We start from the raw sequence: 21,970 nt of genomic DNA, 5'->3' as shown, positions 1-21,970 counted from the left end.
CGCCGGGCCGAATCCGTCGCGTGACTCACAAGCTGTTATGCTCATTAGGAACACTAAACATATCTCATGCTCATTATGAACACTGAACACTAAGCGCTATACCCGGGAGGCGATTTTCTAGCGAACTGTAGCAGCAGCTGTTCAAAGCTGATCCTCATCACGCGCTGTGTCGGCGTGACGTCATAATGCCGCGTGCTTTAAAGAAACACGAGAAACTGCCTGGCAATAACAGTTCGAAAAAGCCGGCTGCGCGCTCCCATTTCCCCCGCCTCGCATTGTCCACGGAAATCGAAATAAAAAGCGATAAGGAAGGAGCGCGCACGTGTAACAGAGAATAGGCGAACGAAGCGCCACCGCCGCTCACATAGCAACCGGTTTCCGCCCTCGGGTTAAAAGCAAACTTGTGAAAAGACGAGAAGCGGCGGCTGGCGACACGTTCAGGGTGAGAGCGTTCGTGACGTCGGAGGGAGAAAACGAGAGAGCGTGTGATGTGGGAGAAGAGGCGGCATTCCATTCCGTTCCATTCCGCGCCGAGGGGAACCGTTTTGAAGGCGTTTTGTGTTCGTTCATTTTATTCGCCTGTCGCGCGCCAGCTGCCGCGAGCTTTCCTCCTCGTCTCCTGACGTGGCGGCCGGCGAGTCCATTCGCTTTGGGAGCATTCGATTGGAATGGCGGCGCAGCCAGCTAGGCGGAATTGGCGACGGATTTCAACGCACGGCTGCCTTCCCTTCCAGAGAACGTGAGCTTCGTGTGAAACGTTTCCTTTTGGCGCCGTCCGTACTCGTGTGCACGTTGTATTTTAAATGTTGAAGCGCCGCATTCGTTCGCGTGGAATCGTGGACTGGGAAGAGAACAGTTGGTCGCCATTTTTGTAATGCATCGGCGGCAGTGAAGTGCTCGCTTCGTAGCATGTATGCGTCCACTCCGCCCTTCTTCGCGTGTGTTTGGGAGGACGTTGTTGTGCGGCGGTGGCCACGAATAGGCGTGGAAGCCATGGTTTTGAAAAAAGAATATGTCTCGTTCACCGTTGTCCGAGATTTCGTCGTCTGCGTCACGGGAGTGTTTGATTGATTAGTTGGCTGCGGTGTTACGAACAGCGAAGCGCCAAGAAATCCGAGCGAACGCACCACGGTGACAAGTTTCTCGGGGGAATCGTGAATTCCTGTGTGCTGTTCCCGCAAATTACTGACGTCATTAGAGAACAGGTTAAGTTACCACACATTGTTTTGTGTAGTGTGTCGTTCGATTGGAGGCGTCGGTGCACCAGTCTTATTTCTGTGTCACATCTTTTTTCCGCGTGAAACTGCGTGCGGCTGGATGAGTGAAACGTTTCGTGCGAATTGGGGGTCGTTGCCCGTACAAAATACAGTGACGTTGTACTTGCAAGGCTGTTGAGCCGAACAAAAGTACTGAGGCATGACGAATCGCGCAACCACATGACTGGGGCGTTCGATCACTGCAGACTGCATTCTTGCGTTTCCGAGACATGAATTCCCGAAAGTGAGCAAGTGCGTATTTCGCTCATCGGATGAAGACGGGTACGCCGTTGTGGCAGCTTATTAGTTTACTTCCGTGACCCTTTCTTCGTGTCCAATCATGGCCGATTTCTGTAGCGACGATTCTCAGCCACTTGTGGTGGACCTTCAAGAGCACCGGAGCACCATGGTCGCCTGTTCGCCGCCAACTTCCGCATCGAACGCCTTAATCCAGAGGCGCGCCTTCGCCAGGGGTCCACCTCCGGCGTCCTGGCGCCGATTCTACATCACCAGGATTGAAGGTACGAGGCTGATAGGAACTTGTCTGCTCTGCAACGAATGCATCCGGGCCACGGCAGGCGTCTCCTCGAACCTGCTGCGACACCTCAAGCGGAGGCACTCGCGGGAGCTGGACATCGCCCTCAACCTCCAAAACAGCAAACAACGACGAAAGCATGGTTCATCGGCGCCGACGTTGTCCTCCCCTTCTCCCTCCCCGGTTAAACAAGTACCGGCGTCGTCATCCACGAGTGGAGACGTCGTACTGGCCAGGACGCCTCTGCCACCCCGTGTGCCTTACGAGAGACCCTCTGTACAAATGGCGCCCGGCTGCGCTGCTTCATCTACCTCGTCCGCGACTATGTTCGTCACGAGCATGCTCGACAGTTCCTCCGCGGGCAGCTATATCCTGTCAGACATGCCGGAGCACGACGCCGTGGTGGACGACCAGAACTTGAGGTTCGCCTGGAGCCTGGACTCGGTGGGCGCCTCGGGGCCTTCGAGTTCTTTCGTCCCGACTCAGTCGGACAACCATCAAGGAATGGCAGTGCAGACGATCAGCAGGTACACGTCGCCGGCTGTCACGACGGTCAACGAGTGCGAGTCCTCGTCTGCGGGCAGTCCGGCAACGTCGTCCGTAGCTACGGCAACTCCCAGCGTCGTCCTGGACTGCCAGGATGATTCGCCGAGGAGTCGCCGCAACGATATCAACGACGCCGTCTTGGGACTCGTGTGGCGTGACCTGGAACCGTTCGAGGTGGTGAACAGGCCTGGCTTTCTGCAGCTGATGAAGGTAACGCATCTGAAGGGCAGGAATGGAGTGTTCTGGGCTTGATGGTATAACATGAAAATGGCTTGAAGTGCATGGAACGACACGGACAGAGAGCTAGGTGACACACACACACACAGTAGCGAACTTACAACGACTTGTGTATGGTGGGGCACACGTGGTGTGGTTGCTATAGCCACACCACGTGTGTCCTAGCATACAGAGACTGCTCCATCATGACTATATCCCGACGAAAAATGATTGATAGACTAAAGAGTAACTGTTTAAGCCGTCAGTTGCCCCTTCTCGCAAAAAGTTATCCTATCTACGCAGTCATATGCAAGACTTTTTTTTTTCGCAAACAGCGCATGTATGATTGATTACGCCATGATGTTGCCTATGTGTTGGGGTTAGTAGGGTAATACCAGGCATCGCTCTGAGCATTGTTTGGAAATCGACGTAAATTTTTCTCTCTCCTGGCTCGTACTAAAGATAGCTGCAAATTACCGCCTGTGTGTGCCATGTCGATCTTCCTCGTATTTCAACGCGCTGTAAGCCCACTTGTTACCTCAAGCGTTCTGTAAATTTTCGTTACTGACTTAACGTGGATGTCTTTCAGGCCGAACTCAGTGGGTTCTAAATACAGCTACTTAAACGCGGATCGATTCTAGAGGCAATGTAAAAGAAAAGAGATAAAAGCTGCACTGAAATTGAAATTTAAATTAAGGACACGAATAAAAGTGTTTAGCCAACACTGCAGCATAGAAGTATACCATAGCATTCGCTGTGCATCACGGCAGACTACGCCAAAGCCGAATCCTCAGCAGCTATTATCCCAATGGATCGCTGGTTGTGGCTGTTTGCGTTGATGTTAATTAGTATTATCGCCATCGAATACTGTCGCGCTGTTTTTTGGCAACGATATTGAGGCGGGAGCGTCGACATTTAGCGGACGCGCGGCGCCCTTTCCAATTCGTTCCCGAGAGAGGCCGCTGCGAATCATCCGATGTAGGGTTCGAGGCAACTCGAAGCGCGCTCTCGTGTTCGGGCTCGTATTGCTCACACTAATACGTCTATGCGGATGATGTATAGGCCTGTTTTCATCATCTAGTGACATTCACGCTCTCTATCAAATCCTGCAAATATACTCATCTTAAAATGGGACTCTTGCTTGATGTCATAGATCGTTGTCTAAACGTGAATAAGCGCGCGTTGTTAGTATTGATTGATGTATAAGTGGGGCTTATTGTCCAAAAACCACCATATGATTATGAGAGACGCTGTAGTTCAGGGCTCCGGAAATTTTGACCGCCTGGGGTTCTTTAACGTGCACCCAAATCTGAGCACACGGGTCTACAACATTTCCGCCTCCATCGGAAATGGAGCCGCCACAGCCGGCACTCGATCCCGCAACCTGCGGGTCAGCAGCCGAGTACCTTAGCCACTAGACCACCGCGGCAAGGTGCAGAAGACCATGTACGTATGCTTCTTTCGTGTAAACTTGACATCATCCTACAAGTTCAAAGTGTCGCCCCGCCGCGGTGGTATTGTGGATAAGGTACTCGGCTGCTGACCCGCAGGTTGCGGGATCGAATCGCGGCTGCGGCGGTTGCATTTCCGGTGGAGGCCAAAAAGTTGTAGGCCCGTGTGCTCAGATTTGGGTGCACGTTAAAGAACCCCAGGTGGTCGAAATTTCCGGAGCCCTGCACTACGGCGTCTCTCATAATCATATGGTGGTTTTAGGATGTTAAACCCCACATATCAATCAAGTTCAAAATGTCAAATATGTTGGAACAAGTTCAGATATGTTCCCGCAGGGAGTGTTTGGGCACTTGGCATATTAGAGAGAATGAGCAACATCAGACCAAGATTGCATAGAGCCGCGTTGTCATTATTGCACCGCATCTATATAACACCCGTAATCGAATTTTATAATCTGGGGCACCTACCTACGAGCTTCGTCTTGTTCCTCTGCAGAAGCAGGTGCTGCGAATGGGCTTAAGGCTACTTAAATTTGTTGCGTGTGATGTTCTGTGTATGGAAGCTAGAATTCCCTCACACAAAACCAGATTTCGAATTTTGGCTGCTCGAACATATCTAAGGGCATATAAGCCCCGTTTAAGGCGCAACCTAACAGTTATCATTAAGTGACTTGGTTGTATTTTTCCCTCTTAATTTTCATTCACCTAGATTTCCCACACCGCATGTAAAGCTTGTACAATCTCCTCTCGATCTACTGCTCTTTTGAACTGGCGAGGTTATTCCGCATTGTAACGCCACAAATTTTCTCCAGATCTACCTACATGAAATTATCCCTAATAATTCCCAACACCTACCCATTAATACGCTGAAAGCTACAATACATGACTACAAAAATTAACAAAGTGGTCGCTGTAAACACCGTTGCGCATCATTGGATTAAAGTCAACAACGTCGAATTTGCTAAGTTTAGTTACGCTTATCCTTGGGCACAGTAGCGGGAAGGCATGCGAGGCCATTCGAAATTTCATGACATTGTCGATTTTTATTTACACAATAACAACAGTTTCAAAGCTTCATAGTTAACCAAAGTAGGCTCCATGAAATTTTCTTATTTATCGTTCTGTTAATGTTTATTATATAAAAATTGATTCGACGTCTTTTTTTGGAAGAATGATTCCGGAAACAACATTGTTATACGATACAAGACATTATCTTTTCTAGCTTTCAAATATTTTTTTTCTAAGCTACCCGATTCTTGGCCCGTCTCCACAGTAGGTGCGAGCCATAATTTCAGGAGCTACATCTACATAAATGGCTGCGAAGCGATGACGGTAAGCTGAATACTCTGAGTACGTGGAACGAGATAATAAATAGCATAAGGCGCGGGAAAAGCAAAGGCAGGTGCGAGTAGACCCTTAAGTGATGGAAGGCCTACGCCGAAGATGACGTGCCCGTAGACCTATGAGAGAAGTGAATGCTTGGTTTCAGAGCTAGGTTCCGTCTTTAGTTGAGAGATCCGTGTCTGTGACTGTCTGTGGATTAACACGAGCCTTTCTGTGCTGAAAAACCAGCGTAAAAACAACCGAGCAGCACTTAGGGAAAAACTCGGCAACGACCCAGAAGCGACCTGGAAACAACCTGAATCACCTAGTCAAGGCCTAGAAGTAACGAGATTACTTATTGTAGTTTGGCTGCTTCAAGCTTTTGCACGGCTCATAAGGCTAGCTTCGGCAATTCCTTTTCCCCTACAAAATTGTTGAAGTGGTTTTGCACTTACCACTTCTTCGTTCTCGATCCAACCTTCTCGGGGGGTATTGCACCTTGCCGTTCGAATCGACCAACTTACAACGTAAAACTGGCTGTTACTCGATCACTGAAGCACGTTCACAGTGTCACGAAAGGTCGAAAATGGGAGCAATGATGCGTTCAAAGTAAAAAAAAAAGATAGGAGCAAAAACTAAATGTGTGTTCATGATTGCGCACTACATCACACTTAGAACGACATTAGAGAGTGCTTCTGGAAGTTATTGCAGACTGTATCGTCGATTTTTTTCCCTCCTTTATTATCAACGTGGCTACCAACTTGATTTACACCGTTGACGCGGCACATCACGAGCGTATGAAAAGCTACCCAGTGGTGACCTTGCGGGGCGATAAGCGTCTGTCTGTGCTATCGGCGTAAGTCCGTGGCAACCTTGCAGGGCGATAAGCGTCTGACTGTGCTATCGGCATAAGTTCTAGAGAGATAACCGAGGATGCGTGCGGGTGCTAAGAAATCACAGTGTAAACACGAACACACGGACCGAAAGTAACGCGAAGTTTACTTGGCGTTACGGCACCCTATACGGGAGCCTTGTTACCGGTAAAAGCCTTAAGCACGGCGTATTTGAGTACGCCTAAGTGCGTGACGTAAGCAGCGAGGGCACATTCTCGGAAGCGTTGCACAACAAGAGTTTGGCTGACGTTTACGCAGCTTAGTTTTGAATTCTGTTGCAGAGACGTTAGCCATGCATTCGGGCATACTGTCCAAGCATACCCAAGTATTAACTCAGGAACAGCGTCCACCGCTTCGCGGCTGACATCAGTCAAATTGAAAGGAGGAGGAGACAAACTTTATTTATCCCAGGAGGGAAAGGTGCGGTGGTAGAGGGTCAGAGGAGCCTACCCAGCGTAGGTCTCCGCCACCCTCTTGGCCCAATCCAAGATCTGGTCCTGGACCTCGGGTGCCGAGCTGCACATAGCAGCCTCCCACTGCTCCTTTAATGTGTAGATAATTAGCTGGTGGGTTTCGAGTACACCCTCACATGATATGGCCTCGGTTAGCTCTTTGTTGACAGAAAATGCACAAAGGGGAGGAATATATCGCAGGGTGTATAAGATGGCGAAAAGATGAGTTAGGAAACTTCAGCCCAGATTACGCGTCCGAGCGTTCTTGTTTAGCTTGCTGACAACTGAACAGAGGACTGCGCGCACGTTAAACAGGAGTGGTGAGACGCTTCCGACAACGAACGCCCCGCCACGATGGTCTATAGGTACTCGGCTGCTGACCCGCAGGTCGCAGGATCAAATCCCGGCCGTGGCGGCTGGATTTTCTATGGAGGCGGAAATGTTGTAGGCCCGTGTACTCAGATGTGGGTGCACGTTAAAGAGCCCCCAGGTGGTCTAAATTTCCGGAGCCCTCCACTACGGCATCTCTCATAATCGTATGGCGGTTTCGGGACGTTAAACCCTACAAATCATGATATCAATCATCCGACAACGTACGGATGCAGTCACAATAGTCTATAGAGCAGCGGAGCGCGTGGCTGTAGACACTGTTGTTGGCCGCAGCTTCTACGTCACGTTAGCCACCAGCTTTCATTCATGCTTCAATAATAAATACCACAAGGGCCTACCCTGCGTTATTACTTGGTATCATTACGGCGTCGGTTTTTGAAAAAGTCTGCAAAAATCGGCAGCTGCAGTGACCGGCTGGGTGCTTTAGACAAGTGTGATTTCTTGTGTACAACTGGCTCACGCGTGCTAATTCGATATCGTTAACAGATGCCCTCGTCCTGCAGTTGATAAAATTAATTTTATGATAATTAATAAGGAGATCGGTCCTGTGCATGTATTGTATGATCATTGTATAGGCCACATATACCACGTTTCCCAAAGGCGTGTAGGCGTAATACAAATACGTATATGTTGCAGATTATACAGATACGCCATATATGGTTCTTACGCAACAACAACCCGCCCCCCTCCCGCGATTTTTGAACGATTATGTTCGGCCCTACTGTGTTCTCTCACTTACAGCCATAACTGGTTAGGACTGGCCCGGGCATGTCGACCATGAGCAAACGTTGGCTATGCATTTATAAAAGCAGCATTGTCTTTGTTCGATATCAATACATCGATTGAGTTGTCTGCCAGTTTTACGCGATGTTGCCGTATTTCATATGTGTCTCATATTTCTGCTCTCATGACTCAGTGCCCGCTGCCAAGATTGTCAGAAATTATACGCGTGCTTATTCAGTTTCCATGTGTCAAAGGGAAAAACTGAATGTATCATAATATTTCTAGAAGGTAATTTGCATCTGCTTTTCTGTATACAAGTTTTCACCTGCCTCTTGTATAAATGATTGATTGATATGTGGGGTTTAACGTCCCAAAACCACTATATGATTATGAGAGACGCCGTAGTGGAGGGCTCCGGAAATTTAGACCACCTGGGGTTCTTTAACGTGCACCCAAATCTGAGTACACGGGCCTACAACATTGCCTCTTGTATAAATATAAATACAAATTGAGAGACTGCATAATTGAAAGCGGCCTTCCAACAACTTGACGTGTCTACAACCCAGCAGGGTGGCAATATCCTATATTCGTACGCGCATATGCACACTTAACGCTTACATATAGATATTTAAATCAGCATAGTCTTTCGTCTTAGAGTCAACCATGGTGCGAAAAAAATAATGATTTTTTCTTACACCGTGATGTCGACGAAATTAAACAGGTACAATCCTGGTCAAACGTTCGCAAGCCATGCTTTCGTAGAAATTCATAAGATAGTGGCCTGCGAACTTTTCACCCTACCCCCCCTACTTTTCATGTACGTTCACATGTGACGACAAGATACTGCATAGATACCATTATACATCGCTCTTATAGTTCGTTACGGGAGGCCGTGAAAAATTCAAAGATCGTGTCGAATTACAGTTGTTTAACAACGTGGGTATTGCGTAGTCATGCCTCCTTCTCGTTTTCCAGGCCGCAGCGCCCGACTACGAACCGCCGACCGCGGATAAGTTGGCGGACGTGCTGCTCCTTCGGCGACTGAGCCAACTGCAAGACTCCCTGTCGCCGTCTATCTACAGGGCCACCTCCGCCGACTTCGTCTCGGCGGTCATCGGCGTCTGGCTGGGCGAGGCGGATGACGTGTACGCGAGCGTCGACGTGTCGTACGCGACGCGTCACTTCAAGACCGAGAGGAAGAGCGTCGCCTTCAGAAGGGTCGCCGCCGACCAGGACGCCACCGACGCCATCCGAGATGTCTTCGAGTCTGCGCTACGGCAGTGGAACATCGACAAAAAGGTACACCCATACAGCCCTTATTTTATTTGTACAGTGAAGATCTACATGATCAGCACTGCCATAGCCAGTAGGAGGTACTGCCCCGTTCCCTGACAAATTTTCAATTTTGCATTTGTATGTATACATGCGCATACAAAAGCAGGCACAGGACCGTACAAAAAGCGTAGAGCATGGTTGACCCCCCCCCCCCCTCCCATATCCGTCGACAAAGTTTCTGGCTATAGACTCCACATGGCTTGGTTTCGGCGAGAGAAGCCCCTTAAGAGCATTCAAGGTGAACGAATTGATTTATTGAAAAACTTTATCCGAGAAATATGAGAGGCAAGGGAACGGCGAGGGTGGGTCCCTAGTCCTGGACTTCAGTGACCGTTGCTCTACGCTGTGCCTGACCTAACAGATTCTTGTGGCTCTGGAAATGCATGTCTAGGCAACAAAACTTCGATGTGATCGGATGTGCTGTTCGCAGCTCTTCCATCTGCGACAGACGCTGTGGCGTCTCTTGTAACGCTCGTTTGAATCTAGTTATTGTAGATCCTTTTCTACTGTCAGTGTACCTCTCCCGGTTAGCGCGCACTCGGGGGACTGTGACTGAACGTCCAAGGGCTCGACTGGAAGTGCTTGAAAGAGGAACACGAGTGTCACTCGGTGCCCGTGCCACCGGACACCGCAGAATCATGATGGCACACGTTAATGAATATATGTGTTTGTATACTTATCAGCTAGCACTTCCAGTCACACAAAAATCGTTTTTGTTTTCGCGTCATCGTGATAGCTTCAGACATTTTTTTTTTATTGTTCTTTAAAACGGCTTTACAAAAACACCTTGCAGCGTGTCATGCAAGTTCTGGTGGACAGTCCTGCTCGCACGGCCAGGACCTTCTCGTTTCCCGGCTGGGCGAGCGACTCGAACCGCGGAGGAGGGGACGAGGGAGGCGCCATGTCCTCGTGGTCTTTGGAGTCGGCAGAGTTCGACCTCAGTCACGAAATACTGCAGGAGCTAGACGCGTCTGAGTCGGACTGGTCCATAAGCTCCGACTACCGCCTACACTGCGCCGTGCGGAGCGCATTCGATGTGGTGAGCACTTGGCATTTCTGTGCGTGTCTAAACGAGACTGAATTTCAGGGAAAGACACGGGCTTGAATCGCTGAGAAATCGTTGAACGGTGGTTGTCGCTGGAGCCACAGTTCTGAAAAGTGCACTTGTGTTGGTCAAGGCTGCCTTGACGATGACGTGCGTGCGTGCGTGCGTGCGTGTGTGCGTGTGTATGTGTGTGTGTGTGTGTGTGTGTGTGTGTGTGTGTGTGTGTGTGTGTGTGTGTGTGTGTGTGTGTGTGTGTGTTTGTGTTTTTCTCTGTCGCTTTCTACAAGCGGACCACTTGTCCCGAACTTTGGCCCTAATAATACTCCCTGTTCTAGAACATTCTTCATTATATCTTTACGCCTGCGTGTTCTCATCGAATACCGGCTGCGGTGGTCATATTTTCGATGATGGCGAAAATACTTAAGGTCCATGCACTTAGATTTAGCTGCAGACTAAAGAAGCCTAAGTGGTATGAATTTCCAGAGTCCTTCACTTGGGCGTCCCTCATAATCATATCGTATTATTATTATCATATTATTAATTATTATTATTATTATTATTATTATCTTCTCACGAACCTTGCCTTGGTTGTGCTTAACAATAGTACTGTGATGCATGGTTCTTGTTGCTGATTTGTTTTTCTCCCGGGCTGAGCCTCTGAGAGTTTTTCTAATAAGGACAAAGCCGTTCGGTTTCCAAGAAACACACAAAAAGTTTAATTGAAAAGAAAAAAGGCAAAGATTCCTCACAAAACAAAACACTTAATAAACAGTTGACTGGACATGACGAAACACATCTATAAACACCCAACAAAAACGTTCAAAGTCAGTAACTAAACCTAACGTTCGAAAGGGGCTGAGTGATGGGAGTAGCGCAAGAGTATCGGTGCAGTCTCACCCACAAGTTGGTTTTCGGCGGTGATGAGAAACCGGAACGCCGTGACTCCTGCGTCACTGCGTGGGCTGGACGAGGACGAGGGAACGCTGGCTGCTGGCGACACGTCGAAAAGCCCTACCAAATCGTGATGGTTTCGGCTTGAGGAGCGTGGACACGTCGGAGACGGGAGAACGCAGGCTGGTGGCGACGCGTCCGGGAACTAGGGTCGACCTAGTCAAGCAGCTGGGCGCACAGCTCGGGCCCGGAGCCCGACGGCTGTAGCTCGCCTGCCGGAACCGAAGTCCGCAGGCTCTGGAAAGGAGTTCAGGACCGGATGGCCACGGTCCTTTGGAGCGGGAACCCGACAGCAGGAGGCCCCGGCCGGTGGAAGTCCTGTAGGCTCGGGTCCGGAACCCAACGGCCCATCTTCAGCGCCCGGTCCGGTGACGACCTTCCGCTTGCACTGCCTGCCTCGAATTCCCCTTGCTCTGGTCTGCTCAGGCTCCTGCTTCAGCTCTGGCCCACTTGTCTCGTTCTCATTGGAGATACTGCTGTTTCGTGGTGTCAAGCCATTGGGCCTTGAAATCTCCGTGTTCGCTGCCCATTGGATGTTTTACCTTTTGTTTACTTCACGTCCTGCCACGCATCCTCGTGCTTGACGCTCTTTAACGTCGTCATTCTTGTTTAAGCAGCACCGCACGTGCACTCTGGTATTTCTCCTTTTGTTTTTTTTTTTCCGTGACGCGCACTTTTCGAAGGCGCGCACTTTGAACGCGCACCACACATCACATACGCCCCCCTTTTATTCAAGTTTTTTTTTTTTTTTAGAAAAAAAAACTGCCGATGAGTGCGCGTTCTGCACTACGTCACAATTAAACCACATATTTGCACCACGCAGTTCAACACATCACCGGGCTACAGTTCGCTACATCGTCCAAATGTCCACACTTAAACTTTAGATTCACCCAATTGCATTTAAAAGTTCTGAAACCCGGAATAAACCTTTTTACTACAAAATCGACTATGGACAAAGCTACTTGTGTCCGCATCTAAAAGTCGAAGTCCAGAAAGAGCTACCGGTTTTCTAACCCTACACTCAGGTTATCGCGTCCCAAACCAGACGCACTGCCCTTCTCGCACGTTTCGAAAGTAACTGTGGCAAACATGCTTTTATGCACTTTCGCTGAAACGCGTGTCTGCGCCCCCGCCGGCCACATGAACGCTTACCGGTCACAGAGGAACAGGGCGCGGTCTCGAGCCGTCGGCGTCGACACGAAACGCACTGAGACACGAATGTCCAAATGCCACAATCTCTCACACAAATGCTTTCTTTTAGTTCACCATCTAATGAACACAAGCTCGGGGTGCCCTCAGCAAGCCCAAACGCTCCGACAAGCGTGTGAGGTTCCTGGATTCTTGAGAAGGGATGCCGTTGTGCTCGGTCATTATACAGCTCATCTTGAGTGGACTTAATTATAGGTTCAAAACCAATCACGTTCTCAGGTTCAAGACCCTGTCTGGCATTCTCCATACCTACTATCGAGCCCACCTCCGATTCGATACTGTTTATTTTGAAGAGTGCTTCAGCACTCCCATCGTGTTTTCTCGGACAAATAGCAGTTACGCTATCCTGTGAACTAGAATCCCCTCTCTCTCTGAGTGAGATATATGTATGGTCTAGGACCATTGACGTGGTGCCTGCTGCTACCTCTGTCGGTACAAAACAATCAGTGGCCACTATATCAGAGCCTTCATGGCATTCGCTGCCATCTTCCCAATGACGTTCTAGCGCTCCTTCCATGGAGCTATTGAGAGGTAGCCCTACCCCTTCCCGAAATGTGCTCGGCCTCTGAGACGTTCTGATACACACCTCATTCTGAATGGAGCTTCTTCGTTCCCTGCTATCGAAGCTTTGCTCCACAACATTTTCCACAGCTTCTAGGTCGCCCATATCCAGGCGCTCTTCTTCATAGGTGCTTGGCCTCTCAGAGGTCCCCAAGCAGCTAACGGAAGTAATATGTTCCCAGCCAGAGAAGCTTTCCGTCGCTTCAACAAACTCCTCATGACTCCTGCCTTCTTGGCTGTCCACCTCTCTGCCTTCCTCTATCTGAGCTTCTCGCTCCGAAGTAAGGCTGTCGCGAGGCTCGAGGCCAACCTTGCAGGAATCGACTTCCCTCCAGCAAACGCTGCTATCGGAGCAAACATTCACCGCTTGCTCGACCTTCTGCATCGCCAGCTGCCCCCTTTTCGCCATCGCAAGCTCGAGTCGCCGCTCGAAGTCCACCCTCTCTAATTGGAGCTGCTGCTTCAGTATGCGTGTCTGACGCTCTAGCAACACTTTATTTTCACGCGTTACGCGCTCTAGCTCCTCCTTCTTAGCTCTAAGCACCAATTCAAGCTTTTCCTTCGCCGCCTTTCGTTCTGCAGCCCGTTGCTCACGCTCCCTTTCCATCCGCTCCTCGTACCATACTCTAAACTCCGCTCCCGTCAGTCCCATTTTATCCGCCAACTCAATTAACTCCCACGTGTTCGTCATCGTGTTAACCGCGTCAAAAAATCTACTGGAAAAACAAACGACTTTGTCCTGTCGCGGACGCCAATTTGTGATGCATGGTTCTTGTTGCTGATTTGTTTTTCTCCCGGGCTGAGCCTCTGAGAGTTTTTCTAATAAGGACAAAGCCGTTCGGTTTCCAAGAAACACACAAAAAGTTTAATTGAAAAGAAAAAAGGCAAAGATTCCTCACAAAACAAAACACTTAATAAACAGTTGACTGGACATGACGAAACACATCTATAAACACCCAACAAAAACGTTCAAAGTCAGTAACTAAACCTAACGTTCGAAAGGGGCTGAGTGATGGGAGTAGCGCAAGAGTATCGGTGCAGTCTCACCCACAAGTTGGTTTTCGGCGGTGATGAGAAACCGGAACGCCGTGACTCCTGCGTCACTGCGTGGGCTGGACGAGGACGAGGGAACGCTGGCTGCTGGCGACACGTCGAAAAGCCCTACCAAATCGTGATGGTTTCGGCTTGAGGAGCGTGGACACGTCGGAGACGGGAGAACGCAGGCTGGTGGCGACGCGTCCGGGAACTAGGGTCGACCTAGTCAAGCAGCTGGGCGCACAGCTCGGGCCCGGAGCCCGACGGCTGTAGCTCGCCTGCCGGAACCGAAGTCCGCAGGCTCTGGAAAGGAGTTCAGGACCGGATGGCCACGGTCCTTTGGAGCGGGAACCCGACAGCAGGAGGCCCCGGCCGGTGGAAGTCCTGTAGGCTCGGGTCCGGAACCCAACGGCCCATCTTCAGCGCCCGGTCCGGTGACGACCTTCCGCTTGCACTGCCTGCCTCGAATTCCCCTTGCTCCGGTCTGCTCAGGCTCCTGCTTCAGCTCTGGCCCACTTGTCTCGTTCTCATTGGAGATACTGCTGTTTCGTGGTGTCAAGCCATTGGGCCTTGAAATCTCCGTGTTCGCTGCCCATTGGATGTTTTACCTTTTGTTTACTTCACGTCCTGCCACGCATCCTCGTGCTTGACGCTCTTTAACGTCGTCATTCTTGTTTAAGCAGCACCGCACGTGCACTCTGGTATTTCTCCTTTTGTTTTTTTTTTTTCCGTGACGCGCACTTTTCGAAGGCGCGCACTTTGAACGCGCACCACACATCACAAGTACCTTTGTTGGACGTAAAGCCCCGTAGCTTTTTCAACAATTTAACCTTTTATAAACGCATGTCTTAAGCTGCTTGGGACAACGGCTTGATCCTCATAAAGCTGTTTTTTAATCATTTACACCGCCAGTTCTCAGGTGCAGAAAGGAGACTGCGCGTACCAGGAAGCTCCCCCCTATCTCTGTCCTCTTGTCCCATTCCTTTCAAAAAGAAAAATAAAGCAATTGCCTAACTACCTACCTACATGTCACGGAGGGAAAGCCAAGCGTATACTACCACTGCGAAGAATCTCACGGGTTAGAATATTTATCGCAAGAGAGTGGAGCGAGTCGCGTGTGTGCGTATAATAACCTCCGCCGACCGTCTTAACGCGCGTTCGTGCCGCAGGAATGAGCGACAAACGAGCCTTGCTGCATGCGCGTCGGTGCATGCACTACCGGGACAGCACGGCGAGGCACGCGTGTCTGAGCGCCGGACCGGCGCTAACGAGCACTTGCGCTAACAACCTACGCAAGCTCCCCCTTAGGCTTACTCGCCGCCTCGCAGTGGTCGTTCGCAGGAGGGCCGAGTCGTAAGCCGGCGCTGAGTGGAGTCGCGGCGTGCGTCGTATATAAGAAGCGCAGAGGCGTGGGGTCTCTCGTTTGCCCTGGAAGGGCGACGCATCCCAGATGCATCGGCGTAGTCGGGGAAGAGGAAGAATGAGTTTAAACTAAGATCTGTTAATAATAATACCCAAAGTTACGTCCCGAAACCACGATATCATTGTAACAGGTGCCGTAGTGTAGGCATCCGGCAATTTTGACGAACCGGTGTTCTTTAACATGCACTGACATTTGCAAGGTGGTACACGGACCTCTACCGCTTGGCTTCCATTGTAATGGGACCGCCGTGGCCGGGAAAAGCGATTTGTTATTCTATAATTTGGGCTTGCTTTTGCGTTGGTAGTACAAAAACACTTTATCTGTTATCGGTAATCACACGAGAAGGTCATGTTTCTGTTATGACCCATGGCGAATTCAGACTTAACATCAGCTGCTAAGGCAGCGTAAAAGCTTCCACTCCAGGATTTGATAAAACATCCTTGGTTTGAAACCTCTCCTGGGTTTCCCAAGTTTGCATCTGTGTAAATCCACGCATACGTAGAAACGCACCCAGGAGCGTAAATTAACCGTGGTTGAGCTATCTATGTCCCCTCCAAAAAAAAAAAATCACAGCACATCCATGGGGTGAATGATGATGAGTGGGGCGAAGCGTCAAAGGGTTTTATCAGTAAACCGTGAATAATCTGTTCGTCCGTCCATCTGTCCGCCTGCCTGTCAAGCTGTCCGTCCGTCCCTCCGTCCCTCTGTCTGTCTGTCCGCCCGCCCGTCCGCACCTGCTGAGTGGGTCATCAAACGAGGCGGTCACAAACCTCGACGAGCTAGGATAGACAGACCCATGGCCTAAGGAACTTCGCCTCTAAAAACTGTGGCCAAGTCCGTGAACAGAAGGGGGAGCGGGAGGGATACGGGGGTATTGTCAGGTCGAGCCGACTGTGCATTGAGAGTGAAGTAGGCAAATGATTGCCGTGATGAAAAATTTGCCATTCCAGCGCTATACTCGATGTTCTGAATGAACCGCAGCCACAATTAGTGGTACCCTATAAAGTGGCCCAGGAAGGCAAACGCGAACGACCCCCCCCCCCACATTACATCTCTGCCTCTCATTAGCTGATGGCTAATGAGAGGCAGAGGTGTAAGGTATCGCCATAAAAGATGCCTTTCGGCATCTTTTATGGCGATACCTTTACGATTGGATGAGAATGATATCACAATCACCGCGTCCCTCTAAGTTGCGACTCCGACACGGCGGCTTCAGTGAGGCCAATTCAAGTGATCTATTGGTGCGTCACGCTCTTCAGCTACAGCGTTTATCATGGCTTCAATGCAACCGCGCGAACTGTAAGCGCCGCAGATCAATGACCGAATCAACCTTTGAGGTGGGTCGTTCGTCCAGGACCAGGACGTGATGAGCCTGGTGGCCCGGTGCAGCCGCGTCGTGTCCGGCATCAAGTGCAGCGCCAGAGACGCGGCGACCGTGGCCGGGGTGACGGGCGTGTCCTTCCCTTTCCCGTCCAGCTACTCGGACGAGTGGACCTCGCAGCTGGACTGCCTGCGCGAGCTGTGCTCGGTGCTCACGCAGCACGCCGACCTGCAGGAGCGCATCTACGCCTGCAAGAAGGTGGGCCTGACGGCCACCGACGTGACGCTCCTGCAGGACTTGCTCGAAGTACTGGCGCCGCTCGAAGAGGCCACCAACGCGCTGCGGCAGCCCCACGAGACGGTGGGACTGGTGCTGCCCGCGCTGAGAAACCTACAGGTGAACGTCCTGAAAGGAATTTTTTTTGTGTCTTTGTTTAACCGAGTCATATGAAAACACAAACAATAAAGCCAAAAAACGTGATGCTCTCTGGAGAAAAATGCTGTCCACACCCGCTGGCTTGGTTACGAGTTGCGCTGCCGAACACTTCTTGGGATCACATGCTCGGGCAATGTAGACGAACAATTTTTTTTAATCTTAGCTGAATGGGTAGAGCGTCGGATCCGTAAATTGAAGGTTATGTGTTCAAATTCTACTGCCGGGAAGGGTGCTTTACGTTCACTTTTAATCCAGGTGAATTTATTACACTGTAGTTTTAAGAAGCAAGCAGTAATGTCCTCAACGCCTTCCTTTGCCTAACTGTCTGTTGTATTCATCTGACTGTTCTTGAAAGCGGCCATATGCAGTAATTTGGTATTCCTTTGTATCTCAGGATCTGCTTGTTTTATTTTGTTTCTCGGACCTCTAACTTGCCTTTGGCTAAAGCTGCGATAAGTGTTTGCAGTATGTCAATTTGTACTCTCGAAATAAACATGTATTCATACATTCTATTTATCACAGGTTAGTCTCACGCGAGCGGTGACGAGAGACGGCTTCCAACTGAAAACGATGGCCGAGAACCTGCTGCGCAGCGTGGAGACGCACTTCACCAACTCGTGGAGCGACCCGGTCCTGCTCGTGGGCGCGCTACTCGATCCCCGCTTCAAGACCAGCTGGTGCGACGACCAGACCGCTTGCAAGATGAAGGAGGCCATCGAGAAACAGCGCGCCGCCCTAAACATCGATCCTCCCTCTGCGGTCACCGTTCAACGCCGAGATGCCGACGCCGGGAACAAGGGCCAGAAGCTCTTTCGGAACATCCGGAACCTGGACAGTTCATCGACTCAGCAACCGGGACCCACGACGCCGCTGGGACAGGAGCTGTGCCTGTACCTGTCCGAAGACACGATGGAAGACATCGTGACGCCCCTAGCTTATTGGAGGGCGAACCAGCCGCGCTTTCCACTTCTGGCTAGGCTGGCGCTGTCGGTGTTTGCGGTTGGTGGTGCGTCCGCAACAGCAGAAGAGGTCGCTTCCGTTACGGCCGCGATTCAAGCTGCGCGTAGGCATCGCTTTACCGATGTGCAGCTGGAGCAAGTGGTACTTCTGCGAAGACATCTGATGTAGCGTGATCCTGAAATATTGGGCTTGCTGGCCAACGAGCTTCGTCGCATAAGTGTTCAGGAGACACGATTCCCTTGAGCAAGTTCGGAGCGACGTCACAGTAAACCGGGATGTCCTACAGAGTGACCGAAGGAGACTAGGTGGCTTCAGAATAGGGTACGCACAGACAGCGCTCATTGAGCGTGACGCGCTATTTCCGTCACATAACGCGTGTACCCTGGAGGATAGCGTGTGATTCGTGCACAGTAGCGTCGAACGCTAGTTCAAGGTTTTACGCGCCTTACTCAAAACTGCCTGTTGTCTAAATGTGCCAATCTGCCGAACTCGCTATATGGTTAACTCTTAGGGGGCTTTTACGGCTTCCTAATGAGCCAGAGAAATTGTAGGATTCGGGCAATATTGGGCGATGCGACAATATGGTCTTTTAGCAGTGCCCTTTTATTGAATAGGAAGTACGGAAATCTATACCGTCGTCGACGACGTGTAGTTTTTTTTTTAATAAAGCAGCCGCGCAGCTTTATCATTGCGCATGGTAACGTGAGGAGATATCAAAGTGGCCTTAGAGGTCCTGCAGACTTAGCAACTGGCGTACCGACCACGACACCTACAGCAAACTTCCAGTGTTAAGTGGCATGAATGTCCAGAGTAATAACCCTTGCCGGGCTGTGAGTCATCCGGAACATGGTTACTGGACTGAGCTTGTCGTTCAATCGTGTGCTCTTAATGTTCGGGCTACGAAAGGGGCTTACCGCCGAAGTTGTTTGCCAGGAGCTGTCGTCGTAAGGACGTGGCGACAGAGACATGACAAGTGTCAGCCCTTTGAAGACGAAGACGTGCTTCCTGCATCTGAGCATGGCTGACGCTGTGGGTCTCACTTGTTAGCTTGCTGAGCACCGATGAAGAGTTGACAGCCCGTACGCCGGTGACGGAAAGGGCGCATCATCATCGCTTCGTCGATGGACCATTGAGACACGTGGTGGCTCTGTGATTACCTTTCATGTAGTGTTGCCTTCTGGGAGGACTTGTTGACGACATGAGTCGTTCAAGACTCTTGCATTATTACAGTCATCCCTATACCAGGAAACAGGGTAACGGGGTTGGGCTATGAAACGACCGGACTGACAAAGTCTTACAGTGGGAAGGCTTTAGTTTTCTGCTTTCAAGACGTCACGCAGGATACGTGCGATGCCTTTCGGTTGCTGTTCGTTATGAACAGTCGGTTGTCTATATGCAATGCCAAGCCCAATGCTTGCAAGTGAATGCAAACCGCTGTGACGCCACCTGCATTCTAAGACTGTGGCGCTTCCTGGCGCAAGCTGCCGCACAAGACGTGTGGCTCGGAACGGAACTTTGCATATAATATTTATTTCATTCGCCAAGCATTGCCCGAAGTAAGCTTACAAAATAGCTGCCATGTTTTCTGTCGTGCGTATTTTTTCTGTGGGTGTATGAACATCTGAAACGCTACGCGTATGGCCTCCGAGATTTGTCGGTGGGACAATTTCCAATAAAGAACTGGTATTTTCTGTTAGTACTGACGCACAAATTTTACTATCATGACTTCACAAGATGAAGAGTCGAGAGCTAAGCGTATTGATGTCCACTCCAGAGTTCAGACCATTTATGTTAAGCTCAGCATTTTAACTATACGCAGAAGTAATGAAACCAAGCATGCAGGAGTCTTGCAAGGATACGAAGAACAATACCGAATAAACTGTCAAGTTATTTGTGCGACTACTACGATACCATTGTTTCTTCTGTTGCTCACTTGTTTCGGCAACTACTGTAATTAACCTCGTGATATAGTGAGCAAGGCTCGCAACGTTCTCTCAACACTTCACGCAAAGCAAGAACGAACCACGCAATAATGCATGCGTCTGTTGATACAAACTTCCCTCCTGCTTCCTACCGTCGAACCGCTTTCTTTATCCCTAGCGTAAAATAGCTGACCGTGCTAAACGTGCTGAGTTGAGCGCGGTTAGCTCGGCACACTATTACGTTTTTTTACGAGAGGCAGGTTTAAACGATGTTAGCGACACTCGTTGACAAAACTTTTTCATTTTTCTTCTATTGTGTGTATTTTTTCGACGTACATTTTCGCGACGGGAATACCTCACTGCAATCTTGGTGGACCCTCACAATAAACACTTTCGTGTTAAATGTTGCTCAGGCGTAGCATTCGCCGGCCCGGTCTGCAGGACTTACCCCACCTTCGACAACGTCCTCGCCACCACTACCATTGGTGTCTTATGCCTAGTATGAATCTCCATCATTTAGTTGTGCTAAATGAGAGAGTTACATAACGCACAAATTGTAGGTAGATCCCAGCTACCGATGGTCGCTAGCTACCACGCCTGCTGGCGTAGAGCTAGGGTGTTTGGTAGAAGAGGGAGAAATAACAAAAAATAGTTATTGCCTGCTTCGGCCATGCTAGCCTGAAGTATCGTTGGCTGAACAACAAAAATGGACTCCCCGGCTAGTGCGTGGAGCGGCTCGTCCAGAGCTCCAATGGCAACTGAGACTCACCGGGCCTGGTTGAGGGAAAAACGGCTTACTTCCCGATTTAATTGGGGTAAGTCTCGCCTCCCACGTCTAATTTACGAGGCTGTCTAATTAGCGGTGGGACAGCATCTGCAGGTCGCTGTGTGCACTGGAATGCTATGTGATCGAGTCTGGGAAGGCCTCACCTCATCCCAAGCCCAACAGACGACAAGCGAGAGATGGCAGCATCGAATGCAAGCACATATTCACGCTTATCATTTACACAACATTTTCCGAAACGCACCGCAGTGATAAATGCTAGTCCCGTTTGACAGGACACGTAGAGGGGACATTCGTAAATAGGGTGTCGTATCTCCCATACTTCGTAAGCTTTGGAACGCACATGTACCTAACGTGACTGTACAATAACCTCACCATGGAACTGCCATACTTGGTAAACTTTCGAGCGCACATGGACCTAACGGGATTGTACAATACCCTCACCACGGAACTGCCATACTTGGTAAACTTTCGAACGCACATGGACCTAACGGGATTGTACAATACCCTCACCACGGAACTGCCATACTTGGTAAACTTTGAAGCGCACATGGACCTAACGGGATTGTACAATACCATCGCTACAGAACTGCCATACTTGGTAAACTTTGGAACGCACATGGACCTAACATGATTGTACAACACCCCCACCATGGAACTGCCATACTTGGTAAACTTTCGAACGCACATGGACCTAACGTGACTGTACAATACCCTCACCATGGAACTGCCATACTTGGTAAATTTTGGAGCGCACATGGACCTATAAAGGGATTGTACAACACCCCTACCACGGAACTGCCATACTTGGTAAACTTTAGAGCGCACACGGACCTAACGTGATTGTGCAATACCTTCACCACGGAACTGCCATACTTGGTAAACTTTGGAGCGCACATGGACCTAACATGATTGTCCAACACCTCTACCACGGAACTGCCATACTTGGTGAGCTTTGGAGCGCATGGACCTAACGTGATTGTACAATACCCTCACCACGGAACTGCCATACTTGGTAAACTTTGGAGCGCATGGACCTAACGTGATTGTACAATACCCTCACCACGGAACTGCCATACTTGGTAAACTTTGGAGCGCACATGGACCTAACGTGATTGTACAACACCCCTACCACGGAACTCCCTTACTTGGTAAACTTTGGCGCGCACATGGACCTAACGTGATTGTACAATACCCTCACCAC

The 21,970-nt window shown here is 50.0% G+C and overlaps 1 protein-coding gene across 1 annotated transcript; it reads left to right on the top strand.

Annotated features, from left to right (window-relative positions):
- Nucleotides 1-423: 423 nt before the first annotated feature.
- On the top strand, nt 424-19,756 carry LOC119164938 (uncharacterized). The gene is made up of 5 exons (XM_075873363.1): nt 424-2,547; nt 8,761-9,084; nt 9,914-10,159; nt 16,699-17,061; nt 17,623-19,756. Exons 1-5 carry the CDS (start codon nt 1,597-1,599, stop codon nt 18,226-18,228), a joined length of 2,490 nt encoding a protein of 829 aa, XP_075729478.1. The 5' UTR covers nt 424-1,596; the 3' UTR covers nt 18,229-19,756.
- The last annotated feature ends 2,214 nt before the right edge of the window (nt 19,757-21,970 follow it).

This window comes from Rhipicephalus microplus, chromosome 9, assembly GCF_043290135.1.
Source record: "Rhipicephalus microplus isolate Deutch F79 chromosome 9, USDA_Rmic, whole genome shotgun sequence".
NCBI lineage: Eukaryota > Metazoa > Arthropoda > Arachnida > Ixodida > Ixodidae > Rhipicephalus > Rhipicephalus microplus.
Note: the sequence above shows the minus strand (reverse complement) of the source record. Positions and strands in the feature narration are given on the sequence as shown.